The sequence below is a fragment of the Pectinophora gossypiella genome, unplaced genomic scaffold (assembly GCF_024362695.1).
Source record: "Pectinophora gossypiella unplaced genomic scaffold, ilPecGoss1.1 Pgos_45, whole genome shotgun sequence".
NCBI lineage: Eukaryota > Metazoa > Arthropoda > Insecta > Lepidoptera > Gelechiidae > Pectinophora > Pectinophora gossypiella.
In genome coordinates, this window is record NW_026063255.1 from 12,140 (window position 1) to 35,087 (window position 22,948).

At 39.5% G+C, this 22,948-nt stretch overlaps 1 protein-coding gene across 1 annotated transcript; it reads right to left on the minus strand.

The window, feature by feature from the left end:
- Positions 1–16,866: 16,866 nt before the first annotated feature.
- Positions 16,867–22,686, minus strand: LOC126381333 (uncharacterized). Its single transcript, XM_050030830.1, has 4 exons — positions 22,456–22,686; positions 21,047–21,231; positions 19,902–20,154; positions 16,867–17,079 (listed from the first exon to the last, which is right to left on the minus strand). Exons 1-4 carry the CDS (start codon positions 22,684–22,686, stop codon positions 16,867–16,869), a joined length of 882 nt encoding a protein of 293 aa, XP_049886787.1.
- Between the last annotated feature and the right edge of the window lie 262 nt (positions 22,687–22,948).

The window sequence follows — 22,948 nt, forward strand, 5'->3', positions numbered from 1 at the left end:
CCGCTGAAAAAAAACCAAAATGGCGGAAAAACAAGATGGCCGCCATACAAAATTTTCGTTTTTCCCGAAAATGCCTCGGGGGTAAAAATGATGTATAGGAATGTGATCGGATCGTCATGTTGAGTATTGCAATACTGCTCGATCTTGAAAAACTGCTCCGCATCAGGGAGACACCCTACGGCCTGGCAAAACTATCGCACCTGGAACATTTTTGTTTTCACGAAACCTATTTAAATCTTGGTCAAATTTTATCGCCGGTGAAAAAAAAACAAAATGGCCGAAAAACAAGATGGCCGCCATACAAATTTTTGTTTTTCCAGAAAATCTCTTACGAGGTAAAAATGATCATCTTGGAAAACTGCTCCGCATCAGGGAGACACCCTAAGGCCTGGCAAAACTATCGCACCTAGAACGATATTTTTTTCACGAAACCTATTTAAATGTTGGTCAAATCCAATCCCCGCTGAAAAAAAACCAAAATGGCGGAAAAACAAGATGGCCGCCATTCAAAATTTTATTTTTCCAGAAAATGTCTCGTGGGTAAAAACTGTGTATGGGGGTGTAATCGGAACGTATTGTTGAGTATGGAAATACTTCTTGATCTTGAAAACCTGCTCCGCATCAGGGAGACACCCTACGGCCTGGCGAAACTATCTCACCTAGAACGGTGCTTTTTTCACAAAACCTATTTAAATCTTGGTCAAATTCAATCCCCGGGGACAAAAAAACAAAATGGCCGAAAAACAAGATGGCCGCCATACAAAATTTTCTTTTTTCAAGTAAAAGCTTCAGGGATAAAAGTTATGTATGAGGGTTTGATCGGAACGTCTTGTTGAGTATGGAAATACTTTCAGATCTTTGAAAACTGCTCCGCGTCAGGGAGTCACCCTACGGCCTGGCAAAACTATAGCACCTAGAACTTTTTGGATTTCACGAGACATATTCGAGTCTTGGTCAAATTCAATCGCCGGCAGAAAACAAGATGGCCGCCATACAAAGCTTCGAACTAATACAGGACACGCGAGCAGCTTGCTGCGAGCGAACCACGCGACATCTAGTTATATTATATATAGCTACAAACCCACTGACTGACTGACTGACTGACTGACTCACTCACTGACATAATTGTTCTCCCAGAAGGAGCGTCGGGGGGTCAAAATGATGTATGGAGGGTGTGATCGGGACCTCCCGGTGAGTATAGGAAAACTTCCAGATCTTGGAAAACTGCTCCGCATAAGGGAGACACCCTACGGCCTGGCGCAACTATTATACCTAGATCAATTTTTTTTTCGCACAACCTATTTAAATCTTGGTCAAATTCTATTGTGGGTGAAAAAAAAAAACAAAATGGCCGAAAAACAAGATGGCCGCCATACAAAAAATTGTTTTCCCAGAAAATGTCTCGGAGGTAAAAATGATGTATGGGGGGTGTGATCGGGAACTCCCGGTGAGTATGGGAAAACTTCCAGATCTTGGAAAACTGCTCCGCATCAGGGAGACACCCTACGGCCTGGCAAAACTATAAAACCTGGAGCAATTTTTCTTTCGCGAAACATATTTAAATCTTGGTCAAATCCAATCCCCGGTGAAAAAAAAACAAAATGGCGGAAAAACAAGATGGCCGCCATACAAAATTTTCGTTTTTCCTGAAAATGCCTCGAGGGTAAAAATGATGTATAGGGATGTGATCGGATCGTCATGTTGAGTATTTCAATACTGCTTGATCTTGAAAAACTGCTCCGCATCAGGGAGACACCCTACGGCCTGGCAAAACTATAAAACCTAGAGCAATATTTTTTTCACGAAACCTATTTAAATCTTGGTCAAATTCAATCCGCGCTGAAAAAAAACCAAAATGGCGGAAAAACAAGATGGCCGCCATACAAAATTTTCGTTTTTCCCGAAAATGCCTCGGGGGTAAAAATGATGTATGAGGAATGTGATCGAAACATCATGTTGAGTATGGAAATACTTTTCGATCTTCGAAAGCTGCTCCGCATCAGGGAGACACCCTACAGCCTGGCGAAACTATCACACCTGGAACTTTTTTGTTTTCACGAAGCCTATTAAAGTCTTGGTCAAATTTTATCGCCAGTGAAAAAAAAAACAAAATGGCCGAAAAACAAGATGGCCGCCATACAATTTTTTTTTCCAGAAAATGTCTCAGAGGTAAAAATGATGTATTGGTGTGTGATCGGAACGCCATCTTGGAAAACTGCTCCGCATCAGGGGTCACCCTACGGCCTGGCAAAACTATAGCACCTAGAACTTTTTTGATTTCACGAGACCTATTTAAATCTTGGTCAAATTTTATCCCCGGTGAAAAAAAAAAAAATGGCCGAAAAACAAGATGGCCGCCATACAAATTTTTGTTTTTCCAGAAAATGTCTCAGAGGTAAAAATGATGTATAGGGGTGTGATCGGAACGTCATCTTGGAAAACTGCTCCGCATCAGGGAGACACCCTACGGCCTGGCGCAACTATCGCACCTAGAACGATTCTTTTTCCACAAAACCTACTTAATTCCTGGTCAAATTCAATCACTGTTGAAAAAAAATCAAAATGGCGGAAAAACAAGATGGCCGCCATACAAAATTTTATTTTTCCACAAAATGTCTCGTGGGTAAAAACTGTGTATGGTGATGTAATCGGAACGTATTGGTAAGTATGGAAATACTTCTCGATCTTGAAAACCTGCTCCGCATCAGAGAGACACCCTACGGCCTGGCAAAACTATCACACGTGGTACTTTTTTGTTTTCACGAAATCTATTTAAATCTTGGTCAAATTCAATCACCGTTGAAAAAAAATCAAAATGGCGGAAAAACAAGATGGCTGCCATACAAAATTTTCGTTTTTCCCGAAAATGCCTCGAAGGTAAAAATTATGTATAGGGATGTGATCGGATCGTCATGTTGAGTATTTTAATACTGCTCGATCTTGAAAAACTGCTCCGCATCAGGGAGACACCCTACGGCCTGGCAAAACTATAAAACCTGGAGCAATATTTTTTTCACAAAACCTATTTAAATCTTGGTCCAATTTTATCGCCGGTAAAAAAAAAACAAAATGGCGGAAAACTAAGATGGCCGCCATACAAAATTTTCGTTTTTCTCGAAAATGCCTCGGGGGTGAATATGATGTATGAGGGATGTGATCAAAATGTCATGTTGAGTATGGAAATACTTCCCGACCTTCAAAAACTGCTCTGCATCAGGGAGACACCCTACGGCCTGGCAAATCTATCGCACCTGGAACTTTTTTGTTTTCACGAAACCTATTTAAATCTTGGTCAAATTTTATCGCCGGTGAAAAAAAAACAAAATGGCCGAAAAACAAGATGGCCGCCATATAAATTTTTGTTTTTCATGAAAATGTCTCGGGTGTAAAAATGATGTACAGGGGTGTGATCGGAACGTCATCTTGGAAAACTGCTCCGCATCAGGGAGACACGCTACGGCCTGGCAAAACTATAGCACCTAGAACTTTTTTGATTTCACGAAAACAAGATGGCCGCCATACAAAGCTTCGAACTAATACAGGACACGCGAGCAGCTTGCTGCGAGCGAACCACGCGAAATCTAGTTATATTATATATAGCTACAAACCCACTGACTGACTGACTGACTGACTGACTCACTGACATAATTGTTCTCCCAGAAGGAGCGTCGGGGGGTCAAAATGATGTATGGGGGGTGTGATCGGGACCTCCCGGTGAGTATGGGAAAAATCCCAAATCTTGGAAAACTGCTCCGCATCAGGGAGACGCCCTACAGTCTGGCGCAACTATTATACCTGGATCATTTTTTTTTTCGCAAAACCTATTTAAATCTTGGTCAAATTCTATTGTGGGTGAAAAAAAATCAAAATGGCGGAAAAACAAGATGGCCGCCATACAAAATTTAGTTTTTCCGGAAAATGTCTCAAGGGTAAAAATTGTGTATGGGAGTGTAATCGGAGTGTCTTGTTGAGTATGGAGACACTTCTCTTTCTTCAAATCTGCTCCGCATCAGGGAGACACCCTACGGCCTGGCAAAACTATCGCACCTGGAACGATTATTTTTTCACAGAACCTATTTAAATCTTAATCAAATTCTATCGTGAGTGAAAAAAAATCAAAATGGCGGAAAAACAAGATGGCCGCCATACAAATTTTTAGTTTTTCCTTAAAATGCCTCGGGGATAAAAATTATGTATGAGGGTTTTGATCGGAACGTCATGTAGAGTACGGGTATACTTCCAGGTTTTCGAAAACTGCTCCGCATCAGGGATACACCCTACGGCCTGGCGAAATTATCGCATCTGGAACTTTTTTGTTTTCACGAAACCTATTTAAATCTTAGTCAAATTTAATCGCCAGTGAAAAAAAAACAAAATGGCTGAAAAACAATATGGCCGCCATACAAAATTTTGTTTTTCCAGAAAATGTGTCAGAGCTAAAATTGATGTATAGGGGTGTGATCGGAACGTCATCTTGGAAAACTGCTCCGCATCAGGGAGACACCCTACGGCCTGGCAAAACTATTGCACCTAGAACTTTTTTGATTTCACGAGACCTATTTTAGTCTTGGTCAAATTCTATCGCGGTAAAAAAATGGCGGGAAAACAAGACACGCGAGCAGCTTGCTGCGAGCGAACCACGCGACATCTAGTTATATTATATATAGCTACAAACCCATGTACCTATTGACTGACTGACTGACTGACTCACTGACAGGGTTGTTCTCCCAGAAGGAGCGTCGGGGGGTAAAAATGGTGTATGGGGGGTGTGATCAAGATCTTCCGATGAGTATGGGAAAACTTCCAGATCTTGGAAAACTGCTCCGCATCAGGGAGACACCCTACGGCCTGGCGCAACTATCGCACCTGGAACGATTCTTTTTTCACGATACCTATTTAAATCTTAGTCAAATCCAATCCCCGGTGAAAAAAAAACAAAATGGCGGAAAAACAAGATGGCCGCCATACAAAATTTCGTTTTTCCAGAAAATGTCTCGGAGGTAAAAATGATGTATGGGAGGTGTGATCGGAACGTCAAGCTTAATATGAAACAACTGCTTGATCTTGAAAAACTGCTCCGCATCAGGGAGACACCCTACGGCCTGGCCAAACTATCGCACCTAGAACATTATTTTTTCCACCAGGCCTATTATAATCTTGGTCAAATTTAATTGCAGTTGAAAAAAAATCAAAATGGCGGAAATTCAAGATGGCCGCCATACAAATTTTTCTTTTTTCCTGAAAATGCCTCGGACGTGAAAATGATGTATAGGAATGTGATCGGATCGTCATTTTGAGTATTTCAATACTGCTCCATCTTGAAAAACTGCTCCGCATCAGGGAGACACTCTACGGCCTGGAAAAACTATCACACCTGGAACTATTCTTTTTCCACTGGACCTATCTAAATCTTGGTCAAATTTTATTGCCGATGAAAAAAAAACAAAATGGTGGAAAAACAAGATGGCCGCTATACAAAATTTTGTTTTTCCAGAAAATGTCTCGGGGGTAAAAATTATGTATAGGGATGTGATCGGATCGTCATGTTGAGTATTTCAATACTGCTCGATCTTAAAAAACTGCTCCGCATCAGGGAGACACCCAACGGCCTGGCAAAACTATAATACCTGGAGCAATATTTTTTTCACGAAACCTATTTAAATCTTGGTCAAATTTTATCGCCGGTGAAAAAAAAAACAAAATGGCGGAAAAACAAGATGGCCGCCATACAAAATTTTCGTTTATCCCGAAAATGCCTCGTGGGTAAAAATTATGAATAGGGATGTGATCGGATTATCATGTTGAGTATTTCAATACTGCTCGATCTTGAAAAACTGCTCCGCATCAGGGAGACACCCTACGGCCTGGCAAAACTATAGCACCTAGAACTTTTTTGATTTCACGAAAACAAGATGGCCGCCATACAAAGCTTCGAACTAATACAGGACACGCGAGCAGCTTGCTGCGAGCGAACCACGCGACATCTAGTTATATTATATATAGCTACAAACCCACTGACTGACTCACTGACTCACTGACAGGGTTGTTCTCCCAGAAGGAGCGTCGGGGGGTAAAAATAATGTATGAGAAAAGTGATCGGGACCTCCCGGTGAGTATGGGAAAACTTCCAGATCTTGGAAAACTGCTCCGCATCAGGGAGACACCCTACGGCCTGGCAAAACTATCGCACCTGGATCGATTCTTTTTTCACAAAACCTATTTAATTCTTAGTCAAATCCTATGGCCGGTGAAAAAAAATCAAAATGGCGGAAAAACAAGATGGCCGCCATACAAAATTTTGTTTTTCCAGAAAATGTCTCGTTGGTAAAAACTATGTATGGGGGTGTAATGAGAACGTGTTGTTGAGTATGGAAAAACTGTTCGATCTTGAAAACCTGCTCCGCATCAGGGAGACACCCTACGGCCTGGCAAAACTATCACATCTGGATCAATTTTTTTTTCGGGTATAATATTTAAATCTTGGTCAAATTTTATCGCCGTTGAAAAAAAATCAAAATGGCGGAAAAACAAGATGGCCGCCATACAAAATTTTGGTTTTTCCCGAAAATGCCTCGGGGGTAAAAATGATGTATGGGAGATGTGATCAAGATCTTCCGGTGAGTATAGGAAAACTTCCAGATCTTGGAAAACTGCTCCGCATCAAGGAGACACCCTACAGTCTGGCACAACTATTATACCTGGAGCAATTTTGAGTATGTAAATACTTCTTGATCTTCAGAAACTGCTCCGCATCAGGGAGACACCCTACGGCCTGGCGCAACTATCGCACCTGGAATGATTCTTTTTTCGCAAAACCTATTAAAATCTTGGTCAAATTCTATCATAGGTGAAAAAAAAACAAAATGGCGGAAAAACAAGATGGCCGCCATACAAAATTTTGTTTTTCTAGAAAATGTCTCGGGGAAAATAACTGTGTATAGCGTTGTAATCGGAATGTCTTGTAGAGTATGGAAATATTTCTCGATCTTTGAAAGCTGCTCCGCATCAGAGAGACACCTTACGGCCTGGTGAAACTATCGCACATGGAACTTTTTAGTTTTTACGATACCTATTTAAATCTTAGTCAACTTTAATTGCCGGTGAAAAAAAATCAAAATGGCGGAAAATCAAGATGGCCGCCATACAAATTTTTCGTTTTTCCTGAAAATGCCTCGGGGGTAAAAATTATGTATGAAGGTTTTGATCGGAACGTCATCTAGAGTACGGGTATACTTCAAGGTTTTCAAAAACTGCTCCGCATCAGGGAGTCACCCTAGGGCCTGGCAAAACTATAAAACCTGAATCAATTTCTTTTTCGGGTAATATATTTAAATCTTGGTCAAATTTAATCGCTGGTGAAAAAAAATCAAAATGGCGGAAAATCAATATGGCCGCCATACAAATTTTTCGTTTTTTCCTGAAAATGCCTCGGGGGTAAAAATAATGTATAGGAATGTGATCGGAACGTCATGTCAAGTATGAAAATACATCTGGGTTTTCGATAGCTGCTCCGCATCAGGGAGACACCCTACGGCCTGGCAAAACTATCGCACCTGGAACTTTTTTGTTTTCACGAAACCTATTTAAATCTTGGTCAAATATTATCGCCGGTGAAAAAAAAAAACAAAATGGCCGAAAAACAAGATGGCCGCCATACAAATTTTTGTTTTTCCAGAAAATGTCTCAGAGCTAAAATTGATGTATAGGGGTGTGATCGGAACGTCATCTTGAAAAACTGCTCCGCATCAGGGAGACAACCTACGGCCTGGCAAAACTATAGCATCTAGAACTTTTTTGATTACACGAGACCTATTCTAGTCTTGGTCAAATTCTATACAAAGCTTCGAACTAATACAGGACACGCGAGCAGCTTGCTGCGAGCGAACCACGCGACATCTAGTTATTATACTATATATAGCTACAAACCCACTGACTCACTCACTCACTCACTGACATAATTGTTCTCCCAGAAGGAGTGTCGGGGGGTGAAAATGATGTATGGGGGGTGTGATCGGGACCTCCCGGTGAGTATGGGAAAACTTCCAGATCTTGGAAAACTGCTCCGCATCAGGGAGACACCCTACCGTCTGGCAAAACTATCGCACCTGGAACGATTCTTTTTTCACAAAACCTATTTAATTCTTGGTCAAATTCTATCGTGGGTGAAAAAAAATCAAAATGGCGGAAAAACAAGATGGCCGCCATACAAAATTTCGTTTTTCCAGAAAATGTCTCGGGGGTAAAATCTGTGTATGGGGTTGTAATCGGAACGACTGGTTGAGTATGACAATATTTCTCGATCTTCGAAAACTGCTCCGCATCAGGGCGGCACCCTACGGCCTGGCGAAACTATCGCACATGGAACGATTCTTTTTTCACAAAACTTATTTAAATCTTGGTCAAATTTAATTGCAGTTGAAAAAAAATCAAAATGGCGGAAAAACAAGATGGCCGCCATACAAAATTTTCGTTTTTCCCGAAAATGCCTCGGGAGTAAAAATGATGTATGAGGAATGTGATCGAAACATCATGTTGAGTATGGAAATACTTTTCGATCTTCGAAAGCTGCTCCGCATCAGGGAGACACCCTACGGCCTGGCAAAACTATCGCACCTGGAACATTTTTGATTTCAGGAAACCTATTTAAATCTTGGTCAAATTTTATCGCCGGTAAAAAAAAAAAATGGCCGAAAAACAAGATGGCCGCCATACAAATTTTTATTTTTCCAGAAAATGTCTCAGAGGTAAAATTGATGATCGGAACGTCATCTTGGAAAACTGCTCCGCATCAGGCAGACACCCTACGGCCTGGCAAAACTATCGCACCTGGAACTTTTTTATTTTCACGAAACCTATTTAAATCTTGGTCAAATTTTATCGCCGGTGAAAAAAAAACAAAATGGCCGAAAAACAAGATGGCCGCCATATAATTTTTTGTTTTTCCAGAAAATGTCTCGGGTGTAAAAATGATGTATAGGGGTGTGATCGGAACGTCATCTTGGAAAACTGCTCCGCATCAGGGAGACACCCTACGGTCTGGCGCAACTATTATACCTGGATCAATTTTTTTTCCGCAAAACCTATTTAAATCTTGGTCAAATTCTATCGTGAGTAAAAAAAATCAAAATGGCGGAAAAACAAAATGGCCGCCATACAAAAAATTGTTTTACCAGAAAATGTCTCGGGGGTAAAAATGATGTACAGGTGTGTGATCGGGACGTCAAGATGTTTATGGAAATGCTACTCGATCTTTGAAAACTGCTCCGCATCAGGGCAACACTCTGCGGCCTGGCATAACTATCGCACTTGTGACATTTATTTTTCCACTATACGTACTTAAATCTTGGTCAAATCCAATCACCGTTAAAAATAAAACAAATTGGCGGAAAAACAAGATGGCCGCCATACAAAATTTTGTTTTTCTAGAAAATTCTTCAAGGTCAAAAATATGTATAGGGGTGTGATCGGAACGTCATCTTGGAAAACTGCTCCGCATCAGGGAGACACCCTACGGCCTGGCAAAACTATAGCACCTAGAACTTTTTTGGTTTCACGAGACCTATTTAAGTATTGGTCAAATTCTATCGCGGAAAAACAAGATGGCCGCCATACATAGCTTCGAACTAATACAGGACACGCGAGCAGCTTGCTGCGAGCGAACCACGCGACATCTAGTTATTATATATTATATACAGGGTGTCCCGTAAAGAGCACGACAGACTGAAATGTAAGGAAGATTGAGGTGTGCCCTACTCGATAAAAAAAAATGACCTCAGTAAAAGTGTCACCGTTTTCGAGATATTCCCGACTTTTTATTTTTTTCGACAAATTCCGCTTTTGGTCAGTTTTTTTGTTGCTGTGTGTACAAGAAAGCAGATAACTCTGTAATTTATTTTTGTAAATATTCTAGAATAGTAGATCTACCATATTTAAATACTATTTTCCTAAATATCATTAAGTATCTTTGAAAAAAAAAAACATTATTCTTATTATTTTTTTGTACAAAAATTATTTACCTCAACTTTGGCATTCGGTGGTGAAAAAAAATGTACTGGACTGTCACTGCACATTTTACAGATAAATTACTTATTTAATAAGGATTTCAGAAAGGTATAATACTGGCCATATTTTTGTAGAAAAAGAAAAGAAATTGCCAGTATTGTGCAAAAGGGGCTAATTCATATTAAATTTGAATAATAAATAAAATACACATGTTTGAGTAAAAAAATCATTTTTTAATATTTAGTCAATGAATACATCTAGTATGTGCTCGAATTGCCGGCTTTCTTGTGCGATACACGCGCGGCACCTCTTAATGAAAGCCCTTTTTAACCGTCTTAAGCTTAATTCTGATATTTCTTGGGCTGCTGTATTAATTTGTTGTCGCAGGTGTTCTTCACTCTGAATAGCTTCTTTATACACCTTGTCCTTCATGCAGCCCCAATAAAAGAAATCCAATGGATTTAGATCGGGGGATCGAGCAGGCCAATTGATTGTGCCTCCTCGTCCGATCCATCGACGAGGGAATGTAGAGTTTAAATGGTCCCTTACTTGACGGCCGTAGTGCGCGGGGCACCCGTCGTGTTGCAGCCACATTGCACGCCGCTCCGCCAGTGGAATATCCTCAAGTAAAATCGGCATCTGATTTTGAAGAAACTCCAAGTAGTTATTGGCATTGAGAGTGGGTGGCAGTTCGACCGGTCCTAGTATTTGGCCATTGTAGATACCGGTCCACAAATTTATTTTGTACTAGCTTTTGCCCGCGACTTCGTCCGCGTGGCGTGTTATATAAGAGAGAGATCTTTGTGTGTGTGGGAGTGCATACTTATGCAGTTTAGATTTTTTCATAAGTACATTTTTTTTTCCCAATAACTCCCATTTTTCAAAATACAGCCAAAAATAAACTTTATATTTACTAAGGTATGCATGCATGCTAGATTGAATCAATTGATTGAATTGTTTTTTTTAAATTGATTGTTCATTGAGTTTTAATTTTAATACACACTTCCTCTCTTCCCTTCAACGTTGCTGTGCCCTACAGGGTCCATGTTTTAGTTCCTATGCCTATGTAACACCCCATTGTACTACATGGAATGCAATAAATAATTTAATTGAATTGAATTGAAAATATCTATCTTACGCGGTTTCGATTTTTTCATACAAATGTTTTTTTCCCACTAACTCCCGTTTCCGTGGGAATTTTGCAATATCCTGTTGCAACTAAGCTTTAAGTTAACTAAGGTACCTGCATGCCAAATTTCAAGCGTCTAACTTAAGCGGTTTAGATTTTTCATACAAAAAGATTTTCCCGCTAATTTCCGTTCCCGTGGGAATTCCGGGAATTCCTTTCTTAGTGCACCTCTACGGTACCTAAGCTATGTCCCTTCCAAATTTCAAATGCCTACGTTTAGCCGTTCAGGCTATGCGTTGATATGTCAGTCACTGAGTCAGTCAGTTTCTCCTTTTATTTAGATTTGATTTTTTCATACAAATGTTTTTTCCCGCTAACTACCGTTGCCGTGGGAATTTTGTAATATCCTGTTGCAACTAAGCTTTAAGTTTACTAAAGTACCTGCATGCCAAATTTCAAACGTCTAACTTGAGTGGTTTAGATTTTTCATACAAAAGGATTTTCCCGCTAATTCCCGTTCCCGTAGGAATTTCGGAAATTCCTTTCTTAGTACACCTCTACGGTATCTAAGGTATCTGCATGCCAAATTTCAAACGTCTAACTTGAGTGGTTTAGATTTTTCATACAAAAGGATTTTCCCGCTAATTCCCGTTCCCGTAGGATTTTCGGGAATTCCTTTCTTAGTACACCTCTACGGTATCTAAGGTACCTGCATGACAAATTTCAAACATCTAACTTGAATGGTTTAGATTTTTCATACAAAAGGATTTTCTTGCTAATTCCCGTTCTCGTGGGAATTTCGGGAATTCCTTTCTTAGTGCACCTCTACGGTACTTAAGGTATCTGCATGCCAAATTTCAAACGTCTAACTTGAGTGGTTTAGATTTTTCATACAAAAGGATTTTCCCGCTAATTCCCGTTCCCGTAAGAATTTCGGAAATTCCTTTCTTAGTACACCTCTACGGTATCTAAGGTACCTGCATGCCAAATTTCAAACGTCTAACTTGAGTGGTTTAGATTTTTCATACAAAAGGATTTTCCCGCTAATTCCCGTTCCCGTAAGAATTTCGGAAATTCCTTTCTTAGTACACCTCTACGGTATCTAAGGTACCTGCATGCCAAATTTCAAACGTCTAACTTGAGTGGTTTAGATTTTTCATACAAAAGGATTTTCCCGCTAATTCCCGTTCTCGTGGGAATTTCGGGAATTCCTTTCTTAATGCACCTCTACGGTACCTAAGGTACCTGCATGACAAATTTCAAACGTCTAACTTGAGTGGTTTAGATTTTTCATACAAAAGGATTTTCCCGCTAATTCCCGTTCCGGAAGGAATTTCGGAAATTCCTTTCTTAGTACACCTCTACGGTATCTAAGGTATCTGCATGCCAAATTTCAAACGTCTAACTTGAGTGGTTTAGATTTTTCATACAAAAGGATTTTCCCGCTAATTCCCGTTCCCGTAGGATTTTCGGGAATTCCTTTCTTAGAACACCTCTACGATATCTAAGGTATCTGCATGCCAAATTTCAAACGTCTAACTTGAGTGGTTTAGATTTTTCATACAAAAGGATTTTCCCGCTAATTCCCGTTCTCGTTAGAATTTCGGAAATTCCTTTCTTAGTACACCTCTACGGTATCTAAGGTACCTGCATGCCAAATTTCAAACGTCTAACTTGAGTGGTTTAGATTTTTCATACAAAAGGATTTTCCCGCTAATTCCCGTTCCCGTGGGAATTTCGGGAATTCCTTTCTTATTACACCTCTACGGTATCTAAGGTACCTGCATGACAAATTTCAAACATCTAACTTGAATGGTTTAGATTTTTCATACAAAAGGATTTTCCCGCTAATTCCCGTTCTCGTGGGAATTTCGGAAATTCCTTTCTTATTGCACCTCTACGGTACCTAAGGTACCTGCATGACAAATTTCAAACGTCTAACTTGAGTGGTTTAGATTTTTCATACAAAAGGATTTTCCCGCTAATTCCCGTTCCCGTAGGAATTTCGGGAATTCCTTTCTTAGTGCTCCTCTACGGTATCTAAGGTACCTGCTTGCCAAATTTCAAACGTCTAACTTGAGTGGTTTAGATTTTTCATACAGAAGGATTTCCCTTCACTACTCTGCTCCTATTGATTGTAGCGTGATGAAAAGTATACTATAACCTGTCCAGGAGTGTGAAGAATAATTGTACCAAGTTTCATTAAAATCCGTCCAGTAGTTTTTGTTTCTATAAGGAACATACAGACAGACAGACAGACAGACAGACAGACAGACAGACAAAAAATTAACTGATTGCATTTTTGGCATCAGTATCGACCACTTATCACCCCCTGATAGTTATTTTGAAAAAATATTAAATGTACAGAATTGACCTCTCTACAGATTTATTATAAGTATAGACTAGCTTTTGCCCGCGACTTCGTCCGCGTGGCGTGTTATATAAGAGAGAGATCTTTGTGTGTGTGGGAATGCATACTTATGCAGTTTAGATTTTTTCATAAGTACATTTTTTTTTTCCCAATAACTCCCATTTTTCAAAATACAGTCAAAAATAAACTTTATATTTACTAAGGTATGCATGCATGCTAGATTGAATCAATTGATTGAATTGTTTTTTTTTAATTAATTGTTCATTGAGTTTTAATTTTAATACACACTTCCTCTCTTCCCTTCAACGTTGCTGTGCCCTACAGGGTCCATGTTTTAGTTCCTATGCCTATGTAACACCCCATTGTACTACATGGAATGCAATAAATAATTTAATTGAATTGAATTGAAAATATCTATCTTACGCGGTTTCGATTTTTTCATACAAATGTTTTTTTCCCACTAACTCCCGTTTCCGTGGGAATTTTGCAATATCCTGTTGCAACTAAGCTTTAAGTTAACTAAGGTACCTGCATGCCAAATTTCAAGCGTCTAACTTAAGCGGTTTAGATTTTTCATACAAAAAGATTTTCCCGCTAATTTCCGTTCCCGTGGGAATTCCGAGAATTCCTTTCTTAGTGCACCTCTACGGTACCTAAGCTATGTCCCTTCCAAATTTCAAATGCCTACGTTTAGCCGTTCAGGCTATGCGTTGATATGTCAGTCACTGAGTCAGTCAGTTTCTCCTTTTATTTAGATTTGATTTTTTCATACAAATGTTTTTTCCCGCTAACTACCGTTCCCGTGGGAATTTTGTAATATCCTGTTGCAACTAAGCTTTAAGTTTACTAAAGTACCTGCATGCCAAATTTCAAACGTCTAACTTGAGTGGTTTAGATTTTTCATACAAAAGGATTTTCCCGCTAATTCCCGTTCCCGTGGGAATTTCGGGAATTCCTTTCTTAGTACACCTCTACGGTATCTAAGGTACCTGCATGCCAAATTTCAAACGTCTAACTTGAGTGGTTTAGATTTTTCATACAAAAGGATTTTCCCGCTAATTCCCGTTCTCGTGGGAATTTCGGGAATTCCTTTCTTAATGCACCTCTACGGTACCTAGGGTACCTGCATGACAAATTTCAAACGTCTAACTTGAGTGGTTTAGATTTTTCATACAAAAGGATTTTCCCGCTAATTCCCGTTCCCGTAGGAATTTCGGAAATTCTTTTCTTAGTACACCTCTACGGTATCTAAGGTATCTGCATGCCAAATTTCAAACGTCTAACTTGAGTGGTTTAGATTTTTCATACAAAAGGATTTTCCCGCTAATTCCCGTTCCCGTAGGATTTTCGGGAATTCCTTTCTTAGTACACCTCTACGGTATCTAAGGTACCTGCATGACAAATTTCAAACATCTAACTTGAATGGTTTAGATTTTTCATACAAAAGGATTTTCTTGCTAATTCCCGTTCTCGTGGGAATTTCGGGAATTCCTTTCTTAGTGCACCTCTACGGTACTTAAGGTATCTGCATGCCAAATTTCAAACGTCTAACTTGAGTGGTTTAGATTTTTCATACAAAAGGATTTTCCCGCTAATTCCCGTTCCCGTAAGAATTTCGGAAATTCCTTTCTTAGTACACCTCTACGGTATCTAAGGTACCTGCATGCCAAATTTCAAACGTCTAACTTGAGTGGTTTAGATTTTTCATACAAAAGGATTTTCCCGCTAATTCCCGTTCCCGTGGGAATTTCGGGAATTCCTTTCTTAGTACATACACCTCTACGGTATCTAAGGTACCTGCATGCCAAATTTCAAACGTCTAACTTGAGTGGTTTAGATTTTTCATACAAAAGGATTTTCCCGCTAATTCCCGTTCTCGTGGGAATTTCGGGAATTCCTTTCTTAATGCACCTCTACGGTACCTAAGGTACCTGCATGACAAATTTCAAACGTCTAACTTGAGTGGTTTAGATTTTTCATACAAAAGGATTTTCCCGCTAATTCCCGTTCCCGTAGGAATTTCGGAAATTCCTTTCTTTGTACACCTCTACGGTATCTAAGGTATCTGCATGCCAAATTTCAAACGTCTAACTTGAGTGGTTTAGATTTTTCATACAAAAGGATTTTCCCGCTAATTCCCGTTCCCGTAGGATTTTCGGGAATTCCTTTCTTAGAACACCTCTACGATATCTAAGGTATCTGCATGCCAAATTTCAAACGTCTAACTTGAGTGGTTTAGATTTTTCATACAAAAGGATTTTCCCGCTAATTCCCGTTCTCGTTAGAATTTCGGAAATTCCTTTCTTAGTACACCTCTACGGTATCTAAGGTACCTGCATGCCAAATTTCAAACGTCTAACTTGAGTGGTTTAGATTTTTCATACAAAAGGATTTTCCCGCTAATTCCCGTTCCCGTGGGAATTTCGGGAATTCCTTTCTTAGTACACCTCTACGGTATCTAAGGTACCTGCATGACAAATTTCAAACATCTAACTTGAATGGTTTAGATTTTTCATACAAAAGGATTTTCCCGCTAATTCCCGTTCTCGTGGGAATTTCGGAAATTCCTTTCTTATTGCACCTCTACGGTACCTAAGGTACCTGCATGCCAAATTTCAAACGTCTAACTTGAGTGGTTTAGATTTTTCATACAAAAGGATTTTCCCGCTAATTCCCGTTCCCGTAGGAATTTCGGGAATTCCTTTCTTAGTGCACCTCTACGGTATCTAAGGTACCTGCTTGCCAAATTTCAAACGTCTAACTTGAGTGGTTTAGATTTTTCATACAAAAGGATTTCCCTTCACTACTCTGCTCCTATTGATTGTAGCGTGATGAAAAGTATACTATAACCTGTCCAGGAGTGTGAAGAATAATTGTACCAAGTTTCATTAAAATCCGTCCAGTAGTTTTTGTTTCTATAAGGAACATACAGACAGACAGACAGACAAAAATTTAACTGATTGCATTTTTGGCATCAGTATCGACCACTTATCACCCCCTGATAGTTATTTTGAAAAAATATTTAATGTACAGAATTGACCTCTCTACAGATTTATTATAAGTATAGATTGGTATTGAGATCGATCTTCCCGCATCTCATGTGGATTGGATATCTGCCAGCTATGCAGATTGTGTAAATTAAAATAGCCATCGCGCTTGCATGATGACTCATCGCTCCACAAGATTTTATTAAAAAAATTGGGATCCGATTGATGTCGTCTCAGCATTTCTCGGCAAAAGTTAACTCGTGCCGGGTAATCCCGTGGCTGCAAACTTTGGACTCGTTGAATGTGGTATGGGTGATACGAATGACGTTGCAAAATTCTGTGAGCCGTAGATTTTGGAACCCCGGTACGTCGTTCGATCATCCGCACTGAAGTTGAAGGGTCTTCTTCAACTTCGTCCAATACAATATCTTCCTCTGCCGTTTGTGGTCGTCCTTCGCTCGTACGCTGCCCAGGTACACGCCCGTCAGAAATGGCTCTATGGGTTCGCGTAAAAACCTCATGACCTGGATGCCGGCGGTTAGGGTATCGCTCAGCATAAAGTCTCGCAGCAGCTCTGGCGTTACAGCGAACTTCGCCATAAATAAGATGCATATCTGCATACTCATGCGACGTGTACGTGGACGCCGCCGCCGCCATTATTTAAAGTTCAAGCGAACTAGCACAGCCAGTCACAGTTCAATTCACAACACAAAGTTCACAGATAACTAAGTCCAAATCGTTAGGCAAATCAGAGTCCGAGTTCCAAGCAAAAAACGTAGTACGATAGCAAAACAACAGCGGTAACAGAGCGACGACGTGTGCGCAGGAGAGCGTTAAGGATCGTACTGGCTGCCCTGGCTGGCGGCTGGCAGGCAGAGGAAGGGGCAGGAAAGTGACAAAGACAGACGCATCCTTTTGCTATCGTAAGAGCGAGATAGCAAACAGGATAGATAAGCACAATAGCAACGGCTGTAGATATGACAATAGAAAACCGGTCGGTATCATAAAAAAAGGCCAGAGCAGGTACTACCCGGTCAAGCTAACTGTAGACCTGAGTGTGAACGTGATCGTTTCATGTTATTGTTATCATCAATTTAGCATGGCCAGGGATGGGTAAAAATGTGTAATTTAAACTTAAATTAATAAATCGGATTTAGTAACAATCAGCCCCTTTGGCATAAAACTGGCAATCTCTTTTTTTTCTTCAAAAATATGGCCGATATTATACCTTTCTGAAATCCTTATTAAATAAGTAATTTATCTGTAAAATGTGCAGTGACAGTCCAGTACATTTTTTTTTCACCACCGAATGCCAAAGTTGAGGTAAATAATTTTTGTACAAAAAAATAATAAGAATAATATTTTTTTTTCAAAGATACTTAATGATATTTAGCAAAATAGTATTTAAATATGGTAGATCTTGAAGGATGTAATCCTCAACTCAGAAATGAAACAAGGGATTCGTCGATTAACTCGGATTTATTCTTCAATCGAATCGTACTGTTTGACGTCAGTTAACTGTCCGATCTGTCAATGTCAATGTTGCCAGTATAATTGTAAAAATAACCTTAAAATAATCGATCAACTTATGACATTGACAGATACAAAAATAACAGCAAAATAAACGTATCTGTGTAACAGATACTCGGATCACTGAACAAAATCACCGATAGTATTATACTACCTAACAACTCGGCCATCCATTTATGAGTGAGTCCTCTCACATACAATCAACAAGAATATAACAATAATATAATGTAAAGAAAAACTTAATAATAATAGTGTACATTTTGATGGTAACTGTTAATTACATAATGTATCTACTAGTATAAAGGTAATTCTTCGTAAACAGTCTGCTATAATCTGCGATCATCTATGCTATACCGCGACTTTCGGTATATCTGCACTGATTGCTTATAGCCTGTTTTCAGTCTTTGCATGTTCTGCTATGATCTGCGATCATCTGTGCGATACTAAATTAATAGTATCATTCATCATCTGCACTGATCGCTCATAGCAAACCATACCCCATTCTCATATTACTCTCTCAATCGTTTCATTTATCATTATACATCATAATATCTTAGAAATAATAAATAATCTGCAATCATCTGTGTATATTTTTTAACACTGATTGCTCTTTTGTACTAGGTAAATATTACAGTCACAAATCCATATTCAACTACATTAACAAGAATCTTTATCAATCATCATTGGAAGTGTTGTCGTCAATGTCGCTCTCGCTATTCTCGCTACAGTAATCATTAAAATTCAGCCAGGGTTGAATTTTGTCGATAGCTACTATATTTTCATAATTTTTATTTCCTTTTTTAGTTAAGGGAGTGCTTTCTACTAAAAATCGATCATTAGGTAACACTTTTGCAATTCTGTATGGTCCATGAAATTTGGCAACTAACTTCTTTGACTTGCCTAAGTGTTCTTTATCAATAACAGTCCTTTCTATTCGAATTAAATCTCCTACTTTGTAAATCTTTGCCGTTTTCCTAATTTTATCAAATTTTTCTTTATATTTCTCTTGTTCTTTATTTACTCTATCTCTAACATCTGATCTTAACTTCATTAATTCATCACCACTTACAGGCGCAGTTATCTCAACTACATCACTTAAGACATTCTCCGAAGGATTCACTAACTTGCAACCAAATAAAAGTTCTGAGGGGCACTTGCCTGTAGTTTTATTTATGGTAGTGTTTAAACCTAATTGTATGTCTCCTATGTAATCGTCCCAAGTGTTTTCATTTTTACCGTGACATTTTGTACTGAGTGCGTCTAATACGGTACGGTTGTAGCGTTCAACCTGCCCGTTTGCTCTAGGGGTCGCAACGGCGTTTAACACGTGTTTTATATTTAGTTTATCAGTGAAATCCTTGAATTTAGCGCTTATGAAACAAGTTCCTCTGTCTGTAATTAAACGAGATGGTGTACCAAAATAAGCTATGTGCTCTTTGAAAACTTTTAAGGCTGTCGTTGTCTTCGTATCTTTCACAGCTCGTATGTTTATGAATTTTGTAAATGCATCGATAATTATAAGAATGTAAACATTTCCTTTCCTAGAACGAATAAATGGGCCCAAATGATCTGCGTGAAGTGTATGAAAGGGTACCTCTATTTTTGGTATAGGATGGAGCATACCTTCTTTACGACCAGCCGGTGCTTTATGGTGTGCGCATTGTAAGCAAGCAGACACGTATTTCTTTATGAAACGACGCATTTTCGGAAACCAAAAGCTTCCTCGTACTCTACTTAGTGTTTTTTCGTATCCGAAATGTCCTATGTCATCATGGTTCATACGTAACACCTGCCACCTAACCCCTTTTGGAACCACCCATCTGAGTCCATCATCAACAACGCGATACACGTAATTTCCTTTCAGTTGGTAATTTTTCCTTACATCAGCAACAAATTTAGTATTTTCATCCTCTAAAATATCTCTAATCCTTTTAATCTCAGTGTCATCACTCTGAACCGTTGCGATCCAATCCTTAACGTCAATATTAAGAATGTCTAGCACATGTGTGTCGCTTTCGGTGGCAGATTCAGTCACAGGACCCCGGCTGAGTGCGTCTACATGAGCCATACGCGCCCCAGGTCTGTACTCTATTTCACAGTCGTACTCCTGAAACTGAATCCACCACCGAGCAATTCTAGGGACGAGATCACGCTTTGATAAAGTCGTACGTAATGCATTACAGTCCGTTATGATTTTAAATTTTAAACCTAATAAATATACTCGGAAACGACTCAAAGTTGCGATGACAGCGAGAGTCTCTAAATCATACGAATGTAATTTCTGTTCGTCACCGGTTGTTTTGCGGCTGTAGTATGCTACGGGTTTAAGGAGGCCATCACGACCTCGTTGCAGTAAAATACCAGCAATTCCTAGTTTCGACGCATCTGTGTGTACTTCAGTTTCAAGGCAAGGGTCATATAAGGTCAAAACAGGGCGTTCTACTAATTTCTGTTTAAGTTGACAAAATGCTTTTGTATGAATTTCAGTCCATTTAAATTCGATCAGTTAGAGGGCGTGCAATAATCGCAAAATCTTTAATAAATCGCCGAAAAAAACTGGCTAAACCGATAAAACGCCTAACATCATGTACGGTTTTAGGGGTCGGAAATTGAGATATTGCAAGTGTTTTCCTTGTACCCGGTTGTATACCATCGCCACTGACATGAAAACCGAGAAAATCTAATTCACTTTGGAAAAAGTGGCACTTTTTTAATTTTAGTGTTAAATTAGCCTCATTTAAAAGTTTTAACGTTTCCTCTAAACGAGTCATCCCTTCATCAAATGTACATGCGGGAATCAGTATATCGTCCATATAAATAATAATATATTTTAATTTTGACAGAACTTTGTTCATCGCCCGCTGAAATATCGATGGAGCATTTGCAAGGCCAAAAGGCATCCTCTTGAAATGATACTGCCCATCTGGAGTCACAAATGCCGTCAATTCCTGTGAATTATCGGCAATCGGTATCTGGTAATAACCAGAGGCTAAATCAAGGCTGATAAATAGTGAATTTCCAGACAACCTATCCAGCTGATCGTCGATCAAGGGCAAGGGATAATGTTCCTTGCGTGTTTTACTGTTTAAAGCCCTGTAGTCGACGCAGAGCCTCTTATCACCGGTTTTTTTCTTCACCAGTAGGATAGGACTGGCGTAGGGTGAATTCGACTCGCAAATTATGTCAGCATCCAACATCTCTTCAACCATTGACTGAACAATTTTGCGTTCCGGATAGGATAAACGATAAGGGCGATAAACCACCGGGCGAGAATCAGTTAACTCGATTTCCATTTGAACGACGTGTGTGCATCCCAAATCCCTCAAATTTTCTGAAAAACAATCTTCATATTTTTGTAATAGTACCTTAAGTTTAGTTAATTCTTGGTCAGTCAATTGTTGTCCGTAATTTAGATCCGCGTGCTTTTCATCAAAATTTAAAACATTTATATCAAAACTACCATTTGTACCTTCAACTCTGGTGATTAAGGAATGTTTCTCTAGAACAAGTGTATCGTCAGATAAATTTTGAACTAACAGAGCACCTTCCCCTTTATATAAACTGTATTCACCGGCTAGTAAATAATATTGTTTTTCTGGTTTGCCACGCAATGACCCTCGCACATAAATCGTTCCAGAATACTCTGGTGAAGAAGTCACGAGGACGACAAGCATTCGTCTTGGTGGAATTACAACATTGTCTTTTAATAATAATTTAATTTTTTCAGAATTTTTGCGTTCGAAGGTCAGGCTATTCGTAGTCTTAATAACAACTATACCAGGTTTTTCCGTAAAGCTATGACCAATTAAAACTGGATATTTTATAACGTCATCCTCTACTATGAAAGCATTGACTTTCTCTAAGATACCCTGCACATCAATCGCGACGACAGCCGAACCTGTAGGAACAACCATGGTGTTCCCTAACCCCCTCATAACTGGTAATTTTTCAGCGGTCCAAGTTATACCTAATCTAATAGCTTCACTTCGACGTATCAAGGTACATTGGCTACCCAGGTCGATATAACCTTGAGTAGAAATACCGTTCACCATAAGAGACGTATGATATTTATCATTCGACGAATTATCTACATCGATTTGCAAAACATTATTTTCGGTACTGTTATCACTTTTGACGTTTTTAATATGAGACTCATTTGGTAACTTAGAGCAGTTGACTGTTAAGTGGCCCAATCTATTACATAAATTACACTTAAGAATTTTTTTCGGGCATTTGAAGCTAAAGTGTCCCTTTTCATTACAATTATAGCAAACTGGTATATTATTGGTCCGTGTAGATTTAGAATCACTATTATTTGTTGGTTTTATATTGATGTTCGTAGGTTGAGTATTTTTCCTTTCTATTACAGCTCTGGACCTTTGTATCCCTCGAAGTCGTAGAAAGCGGTGATGGGGATGCTCGGTTAAGCCGCGAACGGCTTCTGTAGCTCCGTCGAGAACGACTTCGGACGTCTTGCCTTCTTTCCGTACTACGACTTGGTCGGTGTTGACAGCCTCGCCTCTGACTCCTACGTCTATTTCGATCGCGATGTCCCTCTTTTCGTGTTCTGGAACGGTGTCGATGCTCCCGGCTGCATGATCTGCTACGCGCACTTTCCAGACGACTGCGACGTTTCTGTACACTGGATCTGTTTTTGCTGCGCTCATGATCACGACGACGGGTTCGTCTCAAATCGGCCATCTCAGGTGTATAACACGAGCGGCTTTTACGACGGCGTTTGTCATCTCCGTTAGCACGATCCATAACAAAACGAAAACAAACGGTTAGCGTTTGAAACTTTTCGAAATACTTAATATCGAAAAAAAAATAAAAAAATGTTGGAATACGTTACGTTTTCGTTGAAATTGTGGGTGTGTAACCTGTATCCCACTTCTGAGATGAAGGATGTAATCCTCAACTCAGAAATGA

What these genes read in the sequence shown, in the direction of transcription:
- LOC126381333 (XM_050030830.1), bottom strand. Translation starts at nt 22,686, where the DNA reads ATGAGCGCAGCAAAAACAGATCCAGTGTACAGAAACGTCGCAGTCGTC. An exon ending in TCGACGGAGCTACAGAAGCC is followed by an intron (nt 21,232 to 22,455) that starts GTTCGCGGCTTA and finishes AAAATTGTTCAG; the next exon opens with TCAATGGTTGAAGAGATGTT. An exon ending in ATACTAAATTTGTTGCTGAT is followed by an intron (nt 17,080 to 19,901) that starts GTAAGGAAAAAT and finishes TTTATGGCGAAG; the next exon opens with TTCGCTGTAACGCCAGAGCT.